Source organism: Myxine glutinosa, chromosome 6, assembly GCF_964187855.1.
Source record: "Myxine glutinosa chromosome 6, kmMyxGlut1.1, whole genome shotgun sequence".
Taxonomy (NCBI): Eukaryota; Metazoa; Chordata; class Myxini; order Myxiniformes; family Myxinidae; genus Myxine; species Myxine glutinosa.
In genome coordinates this window covers 157,337,428-157,355,951 of record NC_136266.1, presented here as the reverse complement: position 1 = coordinate 157,355,951, position 18,524 = coordinate 157,337,428, and the positions used below count along the sequence as shown (strand labels likewise).

Here is an 18,524-nt window from a genome sequence, read left to right as displayed (position 1 = left end):
AAAGAGTAATTCTAAAGCGTAATTCTAAAGCGTAATTCTAAAGGTAATTCTAAAGGGTAATTCTAAAGGGTAATTCTAAAGGGTTATTCTAAAGGGTAATTCTAAAGCGTTCTAAAGGGTAATACCAGAGGGTTACAAAGAGTAATTCGAGATCGTTCTAAAGCGTTCTAAAGCGTAATTCCAAAGGGTAATTCTTCAGGTTTCCAAATGGTAATTCTAGAGGTTTCTAAATGGCAATTCTAAAGGGTTCGAAATGGTAATTCTAGAGGGTTCTAAAGGGTAATTCCAGAGGGTAATTCTGAAGGGTTATTCTAAAGGGTAATTCTAAAGGGTAATTCTAAAGGGTTATTCTAAAGGGTTATTCTAAAGGGTAATTCTAAAGGGTAATTCTAGAGGGTTCTAAAGGGTAATTCCAGAGGGTAATTCTAAAGGGTAATTTTAAATGGGATTCTAAAGGGTAATTCTGAAGGGTAATTCCAGAGGGTAATTCTAAAGGGTTATTCTAAAGGGTTATTCTAAAGGGTAATTCTAAAGGGTAATTCTCGAGGGTTCTAAAGGGTAATTCCAGACGGTAATTCTAAAGGGTAATTCTAAAGGGTAATTCCAGAGGGTAATTCTAAAGAGTAATTCTAGAGGGTTCTGAAGGGTAATTCCAGAGGGTAATTCCAGAGGGTAATTCCAGAGGGTATTTCCAGAGGGTAATTCCAGAGGGTAATTCTAAAGGGTAATTCCAAAGGGTAATTCTACAGGTTTCCAAATGGTAATTCTAGAGATTTCTAAATGGCAATTCTAAAGGGTTCTAAATGGTAATTCTAGAGGGTTCTAAAGGGTAATTCCAGAGGGTAATTCTGAAGGGTTATTCTAAAGGGTAATTCTAAAGGGTAATTCTAAAGGGTAATTCTAAAGGGTAATTCTAAAGGGTTATTCTAAAGGGTTATTCTAAAGGGTAATTCTAAAGGGTAATTCTAGAGGGTTCTAAAGTGTAATTCCAGAGGGTAATTCTAAAGGGTAATTCTAGAGGGTTCTAAAGGGTAATTCCAGAGGGTAATTCCAAAGGGTAATTTTAAAGGGTAATTCTGAAGGGTAATTCCAGAGGGTAATTCCAGAGGGTCATTCTAAAGGGTTATTCCAAAGGGTAATTCTAAAGGGGAATTCTCGAGGGTTCTAAAGGGTAATTCCAGAGGGTAATTCTAAAGGGTAATTCTAAAGGGTAATTATAGAGGGTTCTGAAGGGTAATTGCAGAGGGTAATTCCAGAGGGTAATTGTAAAGTGTAATTCTAAAGGGTAATTCCAGAGGGTAATTCTAAAGGTTAATTCTAAAGGGTAACTCGAAAGGGTAATTCTAAAGGGTTATTCTAAAGGGTAATTCTAAATCGTTCTGAAGGGTAATTCCAGAGGGTAATTCTAAAGGGTTATTCTAAAGGGTAATTCTAAATCGTTCTAAAGGGTAATTCCAGAGGGTAATTCTAAAGGGTAATTCTAAAGGGTAATTTTAAGGGTAATTCTAAAGGGTAAAAAAAAACAAAAAAAAAACAACCTTTAGAGGCCATTTTTCCCCACAAAGAGGGGGTTGGCCTTTTTCGGGCACCGTGGTTGTTGTTGTTGGTCCCCTTTTTTAGCAATGTTTTACGGCCGGATGCCCTTCCTGCCGCCAACCCTGTTTGTCGCCTTTGACGACAAATAGGGAATTACCAGTGAACTGGTACTCAATTAGCCGACCTCGGAAGGATGACAGGCTGAGTCAACCCCCCTGGCGTTAATTCAGCGATCGACCGGGATTCGAACCCAGGATCCGAAGCTGGCACCCTAGCCGCGAAGCCAACACCAGGCTCTAATTCTAATTCTAAAGGGTAATTCCAGAGGATAATTCTAAAGGGTAATTCTAAAGGGTAATTATAAAGGGTAATTCTCGAGGGTTCTAAAGGGTCATTCCAGAGGGTAATTCTAAAGGGTAATTCTAAAGGGTAATTCTAAGGGTAATTCTAAAGGGTAATTCCAGAGGGTAATTCTAAAGGGTAATTTCAGAGGGTTACAAAGAGTAATTCGAGATCATTCTAAAGCATAATTCCAAAGGGTAATTCTCGAGGTTTCCAAAGGGTAATTCTACAGATTTCCAAATGGTAATTCTAGAGGTTTCTAAATGGCAATTCTAAAGGGTTCTAAATGGTAATTCTAGAGGGTTCTAAAGGGTAATTCCAGAGGGTAATTCTAAAGGGTAATTCTAAAGGGTAATTCCAGAGGGTAATTCTAAAGGGTAATTCCAAAGGGTTATTCTAAAGGGTAATTCTAAAGCGTTCTAAAGGGTAATTCCAGAGGGTAATTCCAGAGGGTAATTCTAAAGGGTAATTCCAAAGGGTAATTCTACAGGTTTCCAAATGGTAATTCTAGAGGTTTCTAAATGGCAATTCTAAAGGGTTCTAAATGGTAATTCTAGAGCAGGGGTTCTCAACCTTTCTAGTGTCGCGCCCCCTTTAGCAATTGTTGCTCGTCTCCACGCCCCCCTCCACCTACATCTGACGAAGCCGCTCGTTGGGGAGAGCGCGAGAGGGGTTTCCCCTGTCGCGGGGGGGGGGGGGGGTCTGGGGATTCCCTCGCGGGGGGTTCCCCCCAGGAAATTTTTGAATTCTAGGTGCTCTGTGGTGCATTCTGAGGGGTTTGTTCGTTGATATTGAAGCCAGCCAGGGCTGGGCCCTGGGCCCTGGCTATTGACTTCGATTCCAGTTAATAATCTGTCGGAAGAAAAAAAGAAGTGTTAGTTGAGACTGAAACAAACTAGGAATTATATAAGGCACTATCTTTTCGGTTAATTAATTTTTTTCAGTAGGGGGATTATAATTTCCGTTTGGGGTTATTTAGACGTTTATACTGCCGTCCCACGCCCCCTCTGAAAATTGCTCATGCCCCCCTTGGGGGGCGCGCCCCACAGGTTAAGAACCGCTGTTCTAGAGGGTTCTAACGGGTAATTCCAGAGGGTAATTATAAAGGGTTATTCTAAAGGGTAATTCTAAAGGGTAATTCTAAAGGGTAATTCTAAAGGGTTATTCTCATGGGTTATTCTAAAGGGTTATTCTAAAGGGTAATTCTAAAGGGTAATTCTAGAGGGTTCTAAAGAGTAATTCCAAAGGGCAATTCTAAAGGGTAATTCTAGAGGGTTCTAAAGGGTAATTCCAGAGGGTAATTCTTAAGGGTAATTCTAAAGGGTAATTCTAAAGGGTAATTCCAGAGGGTAATTCCAAAGGGTAATTCTAAAGGGTAATTCTAAAGGGTTTTTCTAAAGGGTTATTCTAAAGGGTAATTCTAAATGGTAATTCTAGAGGGTAATTCTAAAGGGTAATTCTAAAGGGTAATTCCAGAGGGTAATTCTAAAGGGTAATTCTAAAGGGTAATTCTAAAGGGTTATTCTAAAGGGTAATTCTAAAGCGTTCTAAAGGGTCATTCCAGAGGGTAATTCCAGAGGGTTACAAAGAGTAATTCGAGATCGTTCTAAATCGTTTTAAAGCGTAATTCCAAAGGGTAATTCTCGAGGTTTCTAAATGGTTATTCTAGAGGTTTCTAAATGGCAATTCTAAAGGGTTCTAAATTGTAATTCTAGAGGGTTCTAAAGGGTTATTCTAAAGGGTAATTCTAGAGCGTTCTAAACGGTAATTCCAGATGGTAATTCCAGAGGGTAATTCCAGAGGGTTACAAAGAGTAATTCGAGATTGTTCTGAAGGGTTCTAAAGCGTAATTTCAAAGGGTAATTCTAGAGGTTTCTAAATGGTAATTCTAGAGGGTTCTAAAGGGTAATTCTAAATGGTAATCCGAAAGAGTAAATCTAAAGGGTAATTCTAAATAGTTCTAAAAGGTTCTAAAGATCATTCTAGAGGGTTCTAAATGGTAATTCTAGAGGGTTCTAAAGGGTAATTCTAAAGGGTAATTCTAAAGGGTAATTCTAAAGGGTAATTCAAAAGGGTAATTCTTAAGGGTAATTCTAAACGGTAATCCTAAAGGGTAATTCTAAACGGTAATCCTAAAGGGTAATCCTAAAGGGTAATTCTAAATAGTTCTAAAAGGTTCTAAAGGGTAATTCTAGAGGATTTGAAAGGATAATTCTATGGAGTTCTAAATAGTTCGAAATAGTTCTAAAGGGTAATTCTAGAGGATCCCAAAGGATAATTCTAATGGGTTATAAAGGGTAATTCTAATGAGTTTCATTAGTTTCTAGGCTTTGCTTATTTCTTATAACAAATGCCAAACTGAACCGCTTCCTTTTGGCACGTGTGCGATAATACTAATAATTTTTTTACTCTGCGTGCCTGTCTGGCAATCAAACAAAATTGAAAATCGTTCCAAACAGGAAACTCGCCGTTTTTAAGGACGTCATAAAGGACACAAAGGCGAAGAAGAACTAGCGTAACGTGCTAAATAGGGTGATGTAATAGACACTGCGGAAAATGGTGGTAAAACCAGAATTTAGTTACACACTTGAAGAGTCGAGAACACAAATCGACTGTCATAATACTTCCAAACACCCCGAGTTATGCAGTCTTCAATTTAAATAAAGGTTCAGCGGGGTGCTGTATAAGGGTGATGTTCGGGACTGCTTCTGGACTACTTCAATTTAGCACTAAACTTAAAGATTTTTTCTTAAACGATCGTTAAAATTAACGTTTCATTAAAATTACAGTAAATTTGAATCAACACTGCGTGAGGTATTGTGTTCTATGAACTCTCTAGTTTTGTATTCAGCCTGTGACTGCTGGTTGTATCATTGCGTCGAGTGCAGCTGTGACACTGATGCAGTGCCTCCTGTATATTAGAGCAGGGATTTGTAACTTGTTCTTGGTTCCGGCGATAGCTCGTCTACTCTTTGCGAAGAACACCGTGGGATTTTTAGCATCCACCAAGTAATACTGGCAGACGGGACACCTGGTTTAACGTCCGTCCAAGGGACTGCACGCACTTTGATGCCCCGCAAGACACCAGTATGACATTTTATAGCTGGGTCAGGATTCTAACCCAGGCTAGATGGTGAGTGTGTCCCTAAGTACATTGTAATGAGGATTTCAAATTATGTTCGTCCAAGCCAAATGAGACCATTTTCCTCAATTCAATAATGTTTTGTTATAGTTGTGTGAAGTTTTCGTTTTTAAAATTAAAATTGTGTATTTTATTAACGTTGCTTGGTGTTGGATCATTTAAGCCTGGTGTTGGCTTAGCGGTTCAGGTGCCGGCTTGGGATCCTAGGATCCTGGGTTCGAATCCCGGTCGATCGCTGAAATAACGCCAGGGGGGTTGACTCAGCCTGTCATCATTCTGAGGTCGGCAAATTGAGTACCAGTTCACTGGTAATTCCCTGTGTGTCGCAAGAGGCGACTAACAGGGTTGGCGGCAGGAAGAGCATCCGGCCATAAAACATTGCTTCAAAAAAGGGGAGGCCAACCCAAAAAAGTCAACCCCTGCTCTGCGGGGAAACATGGCCTCTGCAGGTGGTTCTTTTTGTTTGTATTAACGTTCGATAATGTATTAACGATACACAACATTCACAAAATATGCAGTCTTGTTCTGATTTGACCATGGAGTGAAGTTATAGGTTTTAGGTTCAATAGGTTCAATAGGTTCAATAGGTTCAATAGGTTCAGTTATAGGTTCAATTGTTTTTCCTGTTTCTGCTGTTGGGTTATTGCTTTTTTTTCTACCTTTTCCTCCTTTCTCTTAGATTGATAACCTTGTCCTCATCAACAAGATCAAAGAGCAGCTCATGGCTGAGAAGATTCGACATCAGCCTTTGGGACAGCCACTGGCATCTTTTGCACAGCTTTCACCGCCGACCCCTCCACTGGGCCTGTCGGGACACCACCATCAGGGCAACCAGAACCAGGGCCAGGGCCAAAGTCACAGCAGTGAGAAACCAAATGTAGCTCTGCATGCGAGACCACCTGCTCGACTGACCTCGCGTACGACTCAGAACCAAGGGGAAGCTTGTGCTGTTGTTCCTGTGGGATTTGACACAATTTAATCAGCGTTTGTAACTAAACAGTAGCATGTGACGTGTGCAATTTCATTCCATCCAGACTTCAGCAGGGATGGGGTAAAGCATTTCTTTTCTGGGTGTCTTGTATTTGTAACTCTGACCTGGGGACACAAGTCACGCACAAGGCCACATGAAATTTATACACGTGTTTGAGGATGGAGATTGGCAATATTGGCATTGTAACATTTCTCCATTCTGTAAATTCCATTCTATTACTTTGTGAGTGATGTCAGCACCTGATATTCCATTTGGAAACTTGATTGCCAGAAAAAGTGATGATAAAACTCGAAACACTCTGGTCAAGAGATTGGAGATCCAAACACTCTGCGATCACTTATTGAGCGAAGTCTTGTCCATTATGCCTTAGCTCGGACTGTCTTGAGTGGCCATCCTGTGGAGCAAAATGGAGTGATTACGAAAATGAGATACTGTGTCCAAGGCAGAGTTCTTTTGGTAATTGTGATGTTGCAATGAGATAGCTTTGATTCTTTGTAATTTTTGATACCCATCTTCTTTCGTGTTTCTGACTGTATAGCAGGTTTGAGTTCACCTTCACCTGGTGGAATGGAAGCTCAGCCTTCAGTCAGCACTTCTCGGTCACTACACACCAATAGCCCGATACGGCTGGATAGCTCCAACTCTCTTCCCATGATGCCTGGTAATTTACAACGGCATTCGGTTCCAGATGAATTATCTTCGTTGATCTGCTCGGGTCTATACTTCGCTCGGGTCTCGGGTCCATACTTTTACAGAATGTAAAAATTTAGATTGAAACACCTTCCGCGTGTGCTGTCTTTTCTCAGGCCTGGGCAGCAGTATGAATTCCCTCGACTCTATTCCTGCCATGATTGGTGCTTCAAAGCCTGCAGGAATGAAGCATGGAGATAGGGGACGCCGTCGGAGCAAGGCCTTGGGCATCGATGGGTCAGTAGGCATTGGATCATCAACATCGCAACCTGTTCTCGTTGTTCCATACCCAATTCTTGCTTCTGGTTCTGACGGCTGTAAGGATGGAAAATCGTACAAGTGAGTAAACTGTGCTTATAATCCAAACAGCACTGTTTTGTGTTCACCAGATTATGAGGCCATTTTCTATTTTATGACCACCACCTTCAATATTATTTTTATTCTCATTCATCTTATGTGCAGCACATGGCTGCCGGTAGCATTATTTGGTTCTTGTATACAAAGTCAAGGCTTGTGGAGGAGCTAGAACATAGAAAGGATCAGGACGTAATGGAACAAGAGGAACAGTAGAAAAAGAGGTGGGGTGGGGGGAGGAGGAGTGGGGGAAACACAACAGTGGAGTTGAGGGAAAAAATAGGTGGGGACTTGGACATATTTCTCGTGAAAAGGCTAAATGTCTCAACTCTATGTTTGCTTCAAAATATTGCGTCACAAACTCATCACTTTCTGTACCCACCTTACCCAGTCACACCCAGATACTCATGGACACTGTGTCCTTCTCTCCTGACAAGGTGAAGTTTCTGTCAAACCTCGACTCTGATTCTGCAACTGGACCAGACGGAATCAGCCCCACGGGTCCTAAAATCCTGCTCTGCCGCTCTATCTCACGCGCTCTCTGTTCTCTTTACCTTTTGTTTTGATCAAGGTCATCTGCTATCAGCTTGCATTACCATTGCAGTATCAGCCAACATTGCCGTTTTATACAAAAAATGTGCAAAAACACATCCTTGCAACTATAGACCAATCAGCCTGCTCCCAATTATCAGCAAAGTCATGGAATCCATCATTGCTTCGGATATCAAATCTTTCCTCTTCTCCAATGGCTTGATCTCTGAGCATCAATTTGTATTCAGACCAGGTCACTCTACTCTGGACATGCTGCTTCTGCTTTCCCAACAATGGATGGATCCTCAATACCAGACATGAGATCAGAGCCGTCTCCCGAGACCTATCTCAAGCTTTTTATATGGTCTGGCACCCCGCCCTGCTCTCCAAACTCTCTGGAAAATCCTCTCTATCTCTTTGCTGATGACTCCATCCTCTGCCTCTCCATAACTCATCCCTCAGATTGGCAGGCTGCAGCCTCCTCACTCTCTGCAGACCTGGACGAAATCACAAACTGCTCAAACAAGTGGAACATGTCATTCAATTCTGATAAATCTCGTACTCTCACGATGTCTCTTTGAAATGACCTTCTGGATAGCCCCCCACCCCGTCCCATCTACTTTCTCAACAATCCTCTCGAAGAAGTTCATTCACTCAAGCTTTTGGGTCTCACTATCTGCCATGATCTTTTCTGGGAAAAAACACTTTTCCAAGCTGGCCTCCAAAGCCGTTCGCCGACTAAGCATCCTCCATCGTGCGAAGTCCTTCCTTGGCACGACTGAACTTTTAATCACATAAAAAAGCTTTCATCTGCAGCTTTGATCGATGGAGTACTGCTCTCCCCTCTGGGCTGGTGCTCCTCCCTCACACCTAGCTCGGCTTCACGCTGTAGTAACCAAGGTTTTTAGGATCATTGGTATCTCCCACGATGAAGTGGAGTCAATGGGCCTTTCACTCTCTCACCGGAGGCAGATTGGCGGTCTTTCTGTCTTCTACCGAATCATCTCTGACCTTGCACCCCCTACTCTCTCTGTGCTCTGTCACCCAAATATTCCTACAGTCCCCCAAACCTACGAGATCTGCCAACAACCCTCTTCTGGTGAAACTGCTAAAATCAGCACTCTCTTCTCACCTTCACTCTTTCATTCCTCCTTTTTTCTCCCCTCCTCTGGAACAAACTCCCTCACTATCTCCAATCCCACTCCTCCCTCCATGTCTTTAAAACAGCTGTTCACCACCATCTCTTATCCTTCTCCATCCAAAACCTTGGTATTTTCTACCCCCATTAATCCATCCTAAAACCACCTCCTTCAAATCCCCTGTTTTCTTTCCTGATAGTCCCTGTAGTGTCCATCTTGTTTATCCTGTGTACTCCGCCCTGGCCCGTTCCACAGATCTCCTGATGTCCCCTTTCTCTACTGTTGATGGGCTTCACTCTCTCTCCCCCTTTTGTCTCCCACTTCCTTTATTATATGTTCTGTATGTTAGCTCTTATACAGCCTCGACAACATATACAACACACCCCCAAAAAAACAAGGGATTTTGGGGCATATGAGGGGTAAGGGAGAATGCATGGGGTGGACAAGATGGATGCAAAAACAAATTCTCAGGAAGGAAAAACTGGAAATTTGGGAAAAGGGGGACTTCGGAGTGGAGTGGGGGGAGGTGGTTGACATTAGTAAAATGATCGTGGTTTCAGATGGGGTAGATGGTGGTTATGATATGAGATCTGAGATGGTGGTTATGGTAGAATGTGATTGAAGTGAGTGTGGAAGTTGGTTCCACAGGTGGGTAAAAGGAGGAATGAATGAGTGGAGTTTAGTGATTATTCTGGATTTGTGAGTTTCACCAGAAGGAGGTTAATGGTGGATTGTGTGGGCCATGCAGAAACCTGGAGGGAACAAAGTACAGAAAGAGCAGAAGGCGAAAAACCAGAAAGGAGGTGGTAGCACACAGAGAGACCAAATGACATCTCTGCAATCTTAAAGTAAGAGGCCCATCATGGACTCTGCTTCATCACAGGGGATTACATTGATCTTGAAGGCCTTGGTTTTCCCTGGAGTCGAGCTGAGCAAGGTGTGAATCAGCGCAGCCAGCCGAGAGGCGAGAGCAGGCAGTACTCCATCAAGCTGTGGATGAAGGCCTTGTAGGTGGATAAGCATTCAGGTTTGCCAAGAAAGATCATGGCTGACAGTGAGACCCAAACGTTTGAGTGACTGAACTTCTTCAATAGGATTGTTAAGAAAGTAGATACGAGGGTTTTGTCAGATGGTCCTTTCAGAGAGAGATAATAAGCGAGTGAGATTTGTCAGATTTGAAAGATATATTCCAAGTGTTTGAGCATCTTGTGATTTTTTTTTTCAATTTTCTGAAGAGAGGTTCAGATGCTACTGCATACCTGTCTGAAGGATGAAGGATGTCACGGCAGGGTGTGGAGTCATCAGTAAATAGATAAAGGGGATTTCCAGCGAGTCAGAGAGATCATTAATGAAGATCAGGAATATGGTTAAAAGTTAGTCCATGTTGTCTGAGAGAGATGTAGACGGAGTCGTCACTGTCTGGAGTATGGTAGGTACAACACACAGACAAACAAGAGGTGAGAGCAGAGGGGAAGTTGCCACCAAAGTTACTCCTAGGTGTTGGAAAATGCAACATCAGCACACAGATAGTGAGAAATGGAGTTCATGATGTACAGCATGACCCTGCCGCCAGGACAGGGTTCAGTTATATTAAATCAGAGGAGACAATAGCCAGGGAGAGACATTAAGGAGTCGAGGATGGCCTGTCGGAGGAAGGATTCTGTTAAACAGATGAGGTCCTGTTAATAAACAGCGGCATTAATTCAGAGATGTAAGGTTGGAGCAGAAGCCTCGGATGTCTAAAGTCCACACAGTTAGGGACAGGAGAGGAGGCATTGTCAGTCAGCAGTGTACAGTAATGTGGAAAGGAGAAAGGAGAGAGGTCGGTGCAGAGGGAAGCTGGGAGGGTGCGGGATATAAGCTGGGAGGGTGCAGTGCAGGGGGGATGAACTGGGAGTGTGCAGTGCGGATTGGAGGTTTAGAATGGGTGGGACGAGGGGGAGTTTGAGAAGAGGGGGAAGTTGAGAGGGGTGGGACGAGGGGGAAGCTGAGAGGGGCGGGAATATGGGGGAGAGATGAGGGTGTAGATTGGAGGTGGCAGGGGGGTGGTTGAAGATTGGTGGGGCCAGGGTGACGAGATGGGGTTAGTGTGAAGCTTGATGGGGAGGGAGGATGCCGAACGAGGGGACATGGTGAAGGGATGCTGAAGAGGGGGACACGTAGAAGGGGTGGGGTTTGAAGGATGTTGGCATATATGAGATGTGGAGGAGGGGTTTCACACCTTTTGAGGATGTGAAGGAGAATTGATTGTTGTGAGCAGACAGCCCCTGCAAACTAAACTTCTCAAAATTCCCAATATGGATATATGGAGACAGACCTCATTGGAGGGGTGGAAATAATTAATGCTAAAGGCTGTAGGTACAGAGAAGGGTTCATTGACCAAGCATGTAGGAGTGAGACAGGTTTGAAAAATATTTATTGTGAAGAAGAATAAGAGGAATAGATGAAGAACAACACTTGGAGAAATAAGGATAAGAGAAATGAGGAAAGTGGAGCATTTAAGGTGTATTTAAAAGCTTTTAACGGAAGAAGATTTTCACTCCAATGAAGATCCAGTTTTTGAGATATTGAGAAAAGGAAGGGAAAAAGAATGAAGTACAGGAAGTAAAAGGAGATTAATTTGTGATTTTTTTGGGGTTTTTTAGATTGGAAGAATTTTTTTTTAAAGTGAAGAGGGGGTAATATGATTAATTTGAGGAGGCCGAAAGGACAATACTGGGGAGAAAATAAGTGGAATGAAACATGCGACGTCAGAGCAGAGACAGAATTGGCATGCTGGCTAGCTAAGGCCTAGACAACTAGGCCTGAGATACATAGACACAAATTAGACAATACAGCACACCAAGGTTTGGTTTAACATGGAAAATTGGACGAAACACACAAACAGCAACAGAGGGTTGAAAATGTAACAGAAAGACACAATGGATCTGGTCCTGAAAACGTAGCTTTGAACTGGAAAGAGGAACTGCCAATCCAAACGTCCACGTGCCACAGATTTGGAACCGGAAGTCTTTGCTGGGGGTATCGCAGTTCCGCCGATACAGTGATATAGTATGTTGGAGCAAGAATTTGTAGTTTGAGAATTTGTAAGGACAGGTTCAAGTCTCACATGCTGTGTTTGTTTGTCCATTGTCTAATGGCCTTGTCATTGATGCAAAAGTCCAGTGGTATTTCTAGTGTTGCAATTTAGTATCCAGGGTGTCACAACAAAATGCATATTGACTTTGTATGTCAAAAAGTGTACTATCGTGACGTTCTGGACCGCATCATGGGTAACAGCTGACTGGTGACATGTAATCAATCCATCACATGCGAACGCCACCCGTTAGGCATCTGTATCACTCGGCATCGCCCCACTCTCTGCTGTTTGATCAATCTTTCTGGAATATTAAAACCTGTACACATTTTATTGAGCCACCCTGGATATAAAGCACCTTTACGTGTTGTTGAAAACAAAATACGAGCAAAGTTTGCATTATTGTACATGTACAAGTTGATAACAGTGAGTTTGTGAATTACTTCAAACACTTTTTGTGTTGCGATCTTGTATTGCGATAGAAAGGGCTCAACACTAATCTTTTCTCTGTTCACCACCTCATGGAGCCATTTTGTCATTCCAGGTGATTTCTTTTCAAAACTTGCATCATTGGTGCAGAAATTAGATTACATTATTGGTGGTGTTGGTTGGGGCTGTTTAGCAAAAACACAAAGAGAAAAATGTCATGTACTCGAATTAGGATGTTAACGACATTCTTGTTTGGTTTCAGTTTTAGTTCGTTTGGCTCTCTGGACGAGGGAGGGGGCGCGGACACAAAGTAAGCACGCCCTCCAGTCGCTGATGTTTGTTCAACTTTTCAACTGCGCTTTCAAGCAGCATGCAAGTTTTGAAAAGTTGTTTTACATTTCTCTCATCTGCCATTCCGTTGTTGTGTTTGGTGTGGTCGAAAGAACAGGTGATTATGACGAGAGTTGTCTCTGTGCTTTGCATTTGCTGTTATTGTTTTTGTGCTTTCATCTTCCGTGGTCTGCTCTGATTGGCTGCTGAAAATACAGCGTTACAATTGCCTTGACATTTGGGCGAAGTATTTTATACCAGTCCTCCTGTTATTTGACGAAACCAAGCAATATTCGTTTTTCTTTCTTTTTTCAAATTTTTTCAATAGATGCAGACTCTGCCCACTCACCTTCTTCAGCAAGTCTGAGATGCAAACGCATGCAAAGTCACACACAGAAGGCAAGCCACACAAGTGCGAGCATTGTTCAAAGTCCTTCGCCAACGCGTCGTACCTGGCTCAGCACCTGCGTATCCACTCGGGCGTGCGCCCGTACCACTGCTCCTACTGCGAGAAGGCTTTTAGGCAGCTCTCGCACTTGCAGCAACACACCAGGTAAAGCATAGTTGAAGTCACTACATTCATAAGTGTCAGAGATTTTCTTTTAGTGCATTTGTATTTACTAGGGCATGCCCGTACTATATATAAGCTAGGACGTGCCCGTACGTGGGTGCCCGTTCCTTGCCAAAAAAAAAAAAAAAAAAAAAAATTTGTGTAGGGGTGTGTGTGTGTAAACATCCTAGGGCGTGCCCGTACGTGGGTGCAAAAAAACATGCGTGAAAACAACAACAAAAAAAAACTTTGAAACCACGTGGCAGTAACGACCACAGAACCCCCCCCCCCTCTATTTACATGAATGGTTTGGTCCATTCGCAACGACCACAGAACCCCCCCCCCTCTATTTACATGCAATGGTTTGGTCCATTCGCAACGCCAAAGCGAACGGCGAACGGCTAAATCGCCATAGCTCGGTAAGTACTTGTCCGATTAATTTCAAACCTTGAAAAGGCACATCCTCGGGTCCCCAGCAATATACCTGGCAAGTTTAAAGTATATCGGACCCGTGGTTGTCGAGAAACAGCGGTCACAGACAAACGTACAAACGTACAAACGTACAAACAAACACACAGAGATTACTGGAATTATAGATAGATTACCTCTGCCACCAAAGGTCGACAGAGGTTGTGTTTTCACCCTTGTCTGTTTTGTTTGACTTTCAGCAGGATATCTTAAGAGGTTATGGATGGATTCAGTGGTCAGGTTGGGCATGTGGCAAAGACGAATTGATTTGATTTTGGTGAAGATCCGGATACGATTGGAAATTCGTAATTTCGTAATTAATTTTTTCAAGTGATTCTTCACCATCGAGACAAGGGGCCAAAAACAATATGTAGCACGATATTTCCAAACGTTATGGACGGAATATGACAAAATTTGGTGGGTGAGCTTGGTAGGTGACAAGAACAAGCCTATTGGATTTTAGTTCAGGCCCAAATCCAGATCTGGCCTCTCAACAACACAACAACAACATGCATTTTAAGGCCATTTTCCCTGCTAGAGCAGGGGTTATCCTTGCGGTCCCCATGACAATCTTCTCCATTTTGCCCTATTTTATACATCTCCCCTTGTTTAACCCCCTTGCCCGCATTTCTTCTTCCACCATCTTTAGCCAAGTCTTTCTCGGTCTTCCCCGTCCTCTACTTCCTTCTACATTCATTTCCATCACTCTTCTCAACCAGTCACTTTCATCCTTCCTCAACACATGACCAAACCATCTCAACCTGTTCCTCTTCACAGCATCAATCACAGGCTCTATTCCCATCATCTTTCGCAATTCATCATTTGTCTTCCTCTCTCTCAACGATACTCCGCACATCCATCGAACCATTCCCATTTCCACCCTTTCCAGCCTTCGTTGCTGCTCTACATTCATGACCCATGTCTCGCTCCCATAAATCATAACACTTCTCACACATGCAGCATACACCTTTCCCTTCAGCTTCAACGACACTCCCCTCCTCATCAGCACGCCACTCATTTCCCGAAACTTCTTCCATGCACATCTCACTCTAGCAACCGTTGCCGAGTCTGATCCACCTTCTCCATTCAGCATGTCTCCGAGGTAGCAAAATGTTTTCACACCTTCCAACTTCACGCCGTCTCCAAGATCCAACTCAACATTTCCTCCAGCTGCAGCTCCCTCTGTGCACACCTTACATTTAAATGTAGCTGCCACACTGGTTAATGACCCTCTCAGACCACAACATTTTTGATGAACCCACTCAGCGCACATTGTACATTGAATGGAGTTCACTCCGACACCCTTCCTGTACACAGCACAGGGCCACTTCCCAGTTCTTTCCACCTCACCACATGCTTTACCACTTGCCATCACCTTCGTCTTTCCTATATTCACCTTCAGACCCTTTGTCTCCATACATTCCTTCCACTTGTTCATCTTTTCCTTCAGTCCATCCATACTTTCCGCAATCTACACCAGATCATCTGCATACAACAACTCCCACGGTAAACCCTCCTTTACGTTCTGAGCCAGCACCTCCATCACAGCTACAAATAGTAGTGGACTTAGTACCGACCCCTGATGCACTCCCACCTTCACCTCAAACTCACCACTGTTCCCGTCCTTCGTCCTTACAGCTGTGTGCGCTCTTTTGTACATTGCCATCACTACTCTGATCAACCATTCCTCCACTCCTAACTTCCTCAATGCCCATGTCAATACTTCGCGTGGAACCCTATCGAATGCTTTCTCCAGATCAACAAACCCAAGAAATAACTTCTTCCTCTTCTCCATGTACTTCTCCTGCAACTGCCTCACAATAAAGAGCGCGTCTGTCGTTCCTCTTCCTGGCATAAATCAAAACTGCATTTCGTCGATCTTCACCTTCTTCCTTATCCTCCTCTCCAACACCCGTTCCAATACCTTCATTCCATGCTCCAATAACTTTATCGCTCGGTACGAGCCACACTCCAGAGGGTCACCTTTCCCCTTGTATAGAGGGGCGAGGGTACTCAGTTCCCAATCCACTGGAATGCGACCTTCTTTCACCACCAGATTACAGATCTCTGCCATTCTCTTCACACCCGAACTTCCTGCTGCCTTCAACATATCTCCCACAACTCCCGTCGGCCCTCCCGCTTTTCTACTCTTCATTGCTTTTATCGCTTCCTCAACTTCCTTCTCAGTTATCTTCTCTGCCGGTCCTAAAACTGGGTTACTCTCTATGTTGCCATCCCATTCATTCTCTGTATTCAACAGCATTTCCATATATCTTTTCCATCTTCCTTTAATTCCATCTGGGTCCACAACGAGTTGTCACACTTCATCCTTCAAGCAACTCACCCCCATCACATCACACCTCTCTTTCGCTATCTGCTTTGCAATCCTGAATACCGCTCTCTGACCCTCTTCCGAATCCAAGAGTTCTCCGAACATTTTCCTACATGCCTCCTGCACCTTTGCTACCTCTTTCTTTGCAGCCCTCTTGGCTGCCTTATAACTTTCATGCTCTGCTTTTTCTGCTCCCGTACCCTTCGCCTTCTGCCACTCCTTGATCTCTTCCTCTTCTCGTCAATCCTCTTTCCAACTTCCTCATCCCACCACCATGTTTCCGAGTGCTTCGGTGGTCCTTTTGTCCATCCACATACCTCACCAACGGCTCCCAACAGACTATCTTTCATTGACATCCAACCACATTCAAGCTCAACCACATCATCCTCTACCCTACTCAGCCTCTCTTTTAATGCCTCCCTTACTGTCACCTCTTTCAACCTCCACACCTTCATTCTCGGTTGGTACTTCACCCGCCGAGCTCTCCTCGCACCTTTCACCCTTATGTCGCAGTCAACCAAGTGGTGCTTTGAAACAGCCTCCTCCCCCGGTATCACCTTTGTGTCCCGGAGGTGCCCCCTATCTCGCCTACGCACCATCAGGTAGTCAACGGTTGTCGTCGACCCACCTGACGTGTATGTAACAAGCTTATTATCCCCTTTCTGGAACTGAGTATTACAAATCAACAAATCAGCTCCATCAGCAAACTCCAAAATCCTTTCACCTTCTCCATTTCTCACACCATATCCGTAACCCCCATGAACTCCCTCAAAACCGTCCATACTCCTTCCCACATGTCCATTTAGGTCTCCTCCTACCACAACAACTTCCTCATCTTTCACGTTTTCCATCAGCTTCTCTATCGCACACCAGAACTTGTCCTTCTCTTCATCGCTCCGACCAACCTGCGGAGCATATCCCGAGATGACGTTCACCAAGAGCTTTCGAATCATCATTTTCACCATCATCAACCTATCACTCACTCGAGTCACACTCACCACACTGTCTACAAACTCCTCAGAAAACAGGACGGACACCAACACCATTCACGCCCTCCGGGCACCCTTGCCACACAAACTTGTATTTCTGTCCCTGCCTACCCTTCACCATTCTCACACCACTTTCCTTCCATCTCGTCTCTTGCACACAACATATGTCCACTCTTCTTCTGATTAATACTTCCATCACTTCTCCTGATCTCCCTGTCATTGTCCCTACATTCCATGTCCCAAACCTCAGAAACCGATCTCCACTTCGGGCTGTACCCTGCCCATATGTAGTTGTAATTGTCATGGTTCTCTTTTTGAGGCAATGTTTTTATGGCCGGATGCCCTTCCTGACGCCAACCCTCTTAGTCGCCTCTTACGACACGCAGGGATACGGTGTACCTATTCTAACCAGGTTACACACCGTACACACCGGTCCAAGTCATTGTAATTCATGTAAAAGCACAAGGATGGCCGAGTCGTCCTCCCAAATACATTACACATACAAGCTCCTCCACAAGCTTGAGATCACCATTGATCACAAAGCGTCAGATCTGGCCTCTCAGTGGGATAGAAAATGTAAACCGTTCATCCTGGCGGAGGTATGCACTCTGCCGAGTGCCATTCTAGATAATTTCCTTTTTTCTCTCCATTACCAAGTTGACAGTGGTCATTTTGCTTCTCTTGGCCTTCCACACCACTGCTGACTTGTTTTCATTTTATCTTGTTTAATTTTCTCCATAGTTCATGTCATTGTCGCTTCTGCCATTGTAGGATACACACCGGAGACCGACCATACAAGTGCGCTCATCCTGGTTGTGAGAAAGCATTCACACAGCTGTCAAACCTGCAGGTGGGTTATGGGTCCGAGTGATCTGAAAGTTCTCACATTTGTTCAATGCTATAGGGGCCTGCAAAAGTATTCATTCCCCTCCTAAGTTTTCACATTTTGATGCCACCTGAGCTTATTTCATGATGCTTTCAAATCAAACTTAATATATAATAGTCTTCACAAACTACTCCAAAGTGGCAAAGCTAAAAAATAAAAATAAAGATAAATTCTGAATAAATTGGATTAATAGAGAAAATCAGATAATTCTCAGTTGCATAAGTATTGACACTCTTTGCCTAATTAACCATAAATCACTTCAGGAGCAAATTATTTGTTTGAAAGGTTAAAAAAACAAGTGTAATAGGTTTCACCTGCATGCAATCAGTGGTTTAACTTTTAAAAAATTAAGCTCCTCCACTTATCTGAGGAGTTTTATGGTGCAATTCACTTGGTCAACCACAAGGCAAACATGAAGACCAAGGAGCTTTCCAAAGAAGTCAGACATAAAGTGGTGGAGAAGCACCATTCAGGACAAGGTTATAAGAAGATTTCAAAGTCACTCATTATCCCTTTGAGTATGGTGAAATCGATCATTAAGAAGTGGAAGACGTATCATACAAGCTGGCTGGCATCATACAAGAATCCAAACTGGCCTCCAAAGCCAGTCGCCGACTGGGCATCCTCCATCGTGCGAAGTCCTTCCTTGGCACACCTGAGCTCCTCACTTCATACAAGGCTTTCATCCGCAGCTCAATGGAATACTGCTCTCCCCTCTGGGCTGGTGCTCCTGCCTCAC

The 18,524-nt window shown here is 43.6% G+C and overlaps 1 protein-coding gene across 1 annotated transcript in view; it reads left to right on the top strand.

Moving 5' to 3' along the window:
• Positions 1–18,524, top strand: part of LOC137417416 (zinc finger protein 362-like) — a 111,669-nt gene that overhangs the window by 81,219 nt on the left and 11,926 nt on the right. Inside the window, exons 3-8 of the mRNA XM_068103317.2 lie at positions 5,700–5,937; positions 6,550–6,672; positions 6,818–7,040; positions 12,493–12,540; positions 12,889–13,113; positions 17,671–17,749. Coding sequence (XP_067959418.1) covers positions 5,700–5,937; positions 6,550–6,672; positions 6,818–7,040; positions 12,493–12,540; positions 12,889–13,113; positions 17,671–17,749 — 936 coding nt within the window. The remainder of the gene's footprint in view (positions 1–5,699; positions 5,938–6,549; positions 6,673–6,817; positions 7,041–12,492; positions 12,541–12,888; positions 13,114–17,670; positions 17,750–18,524) is intronic.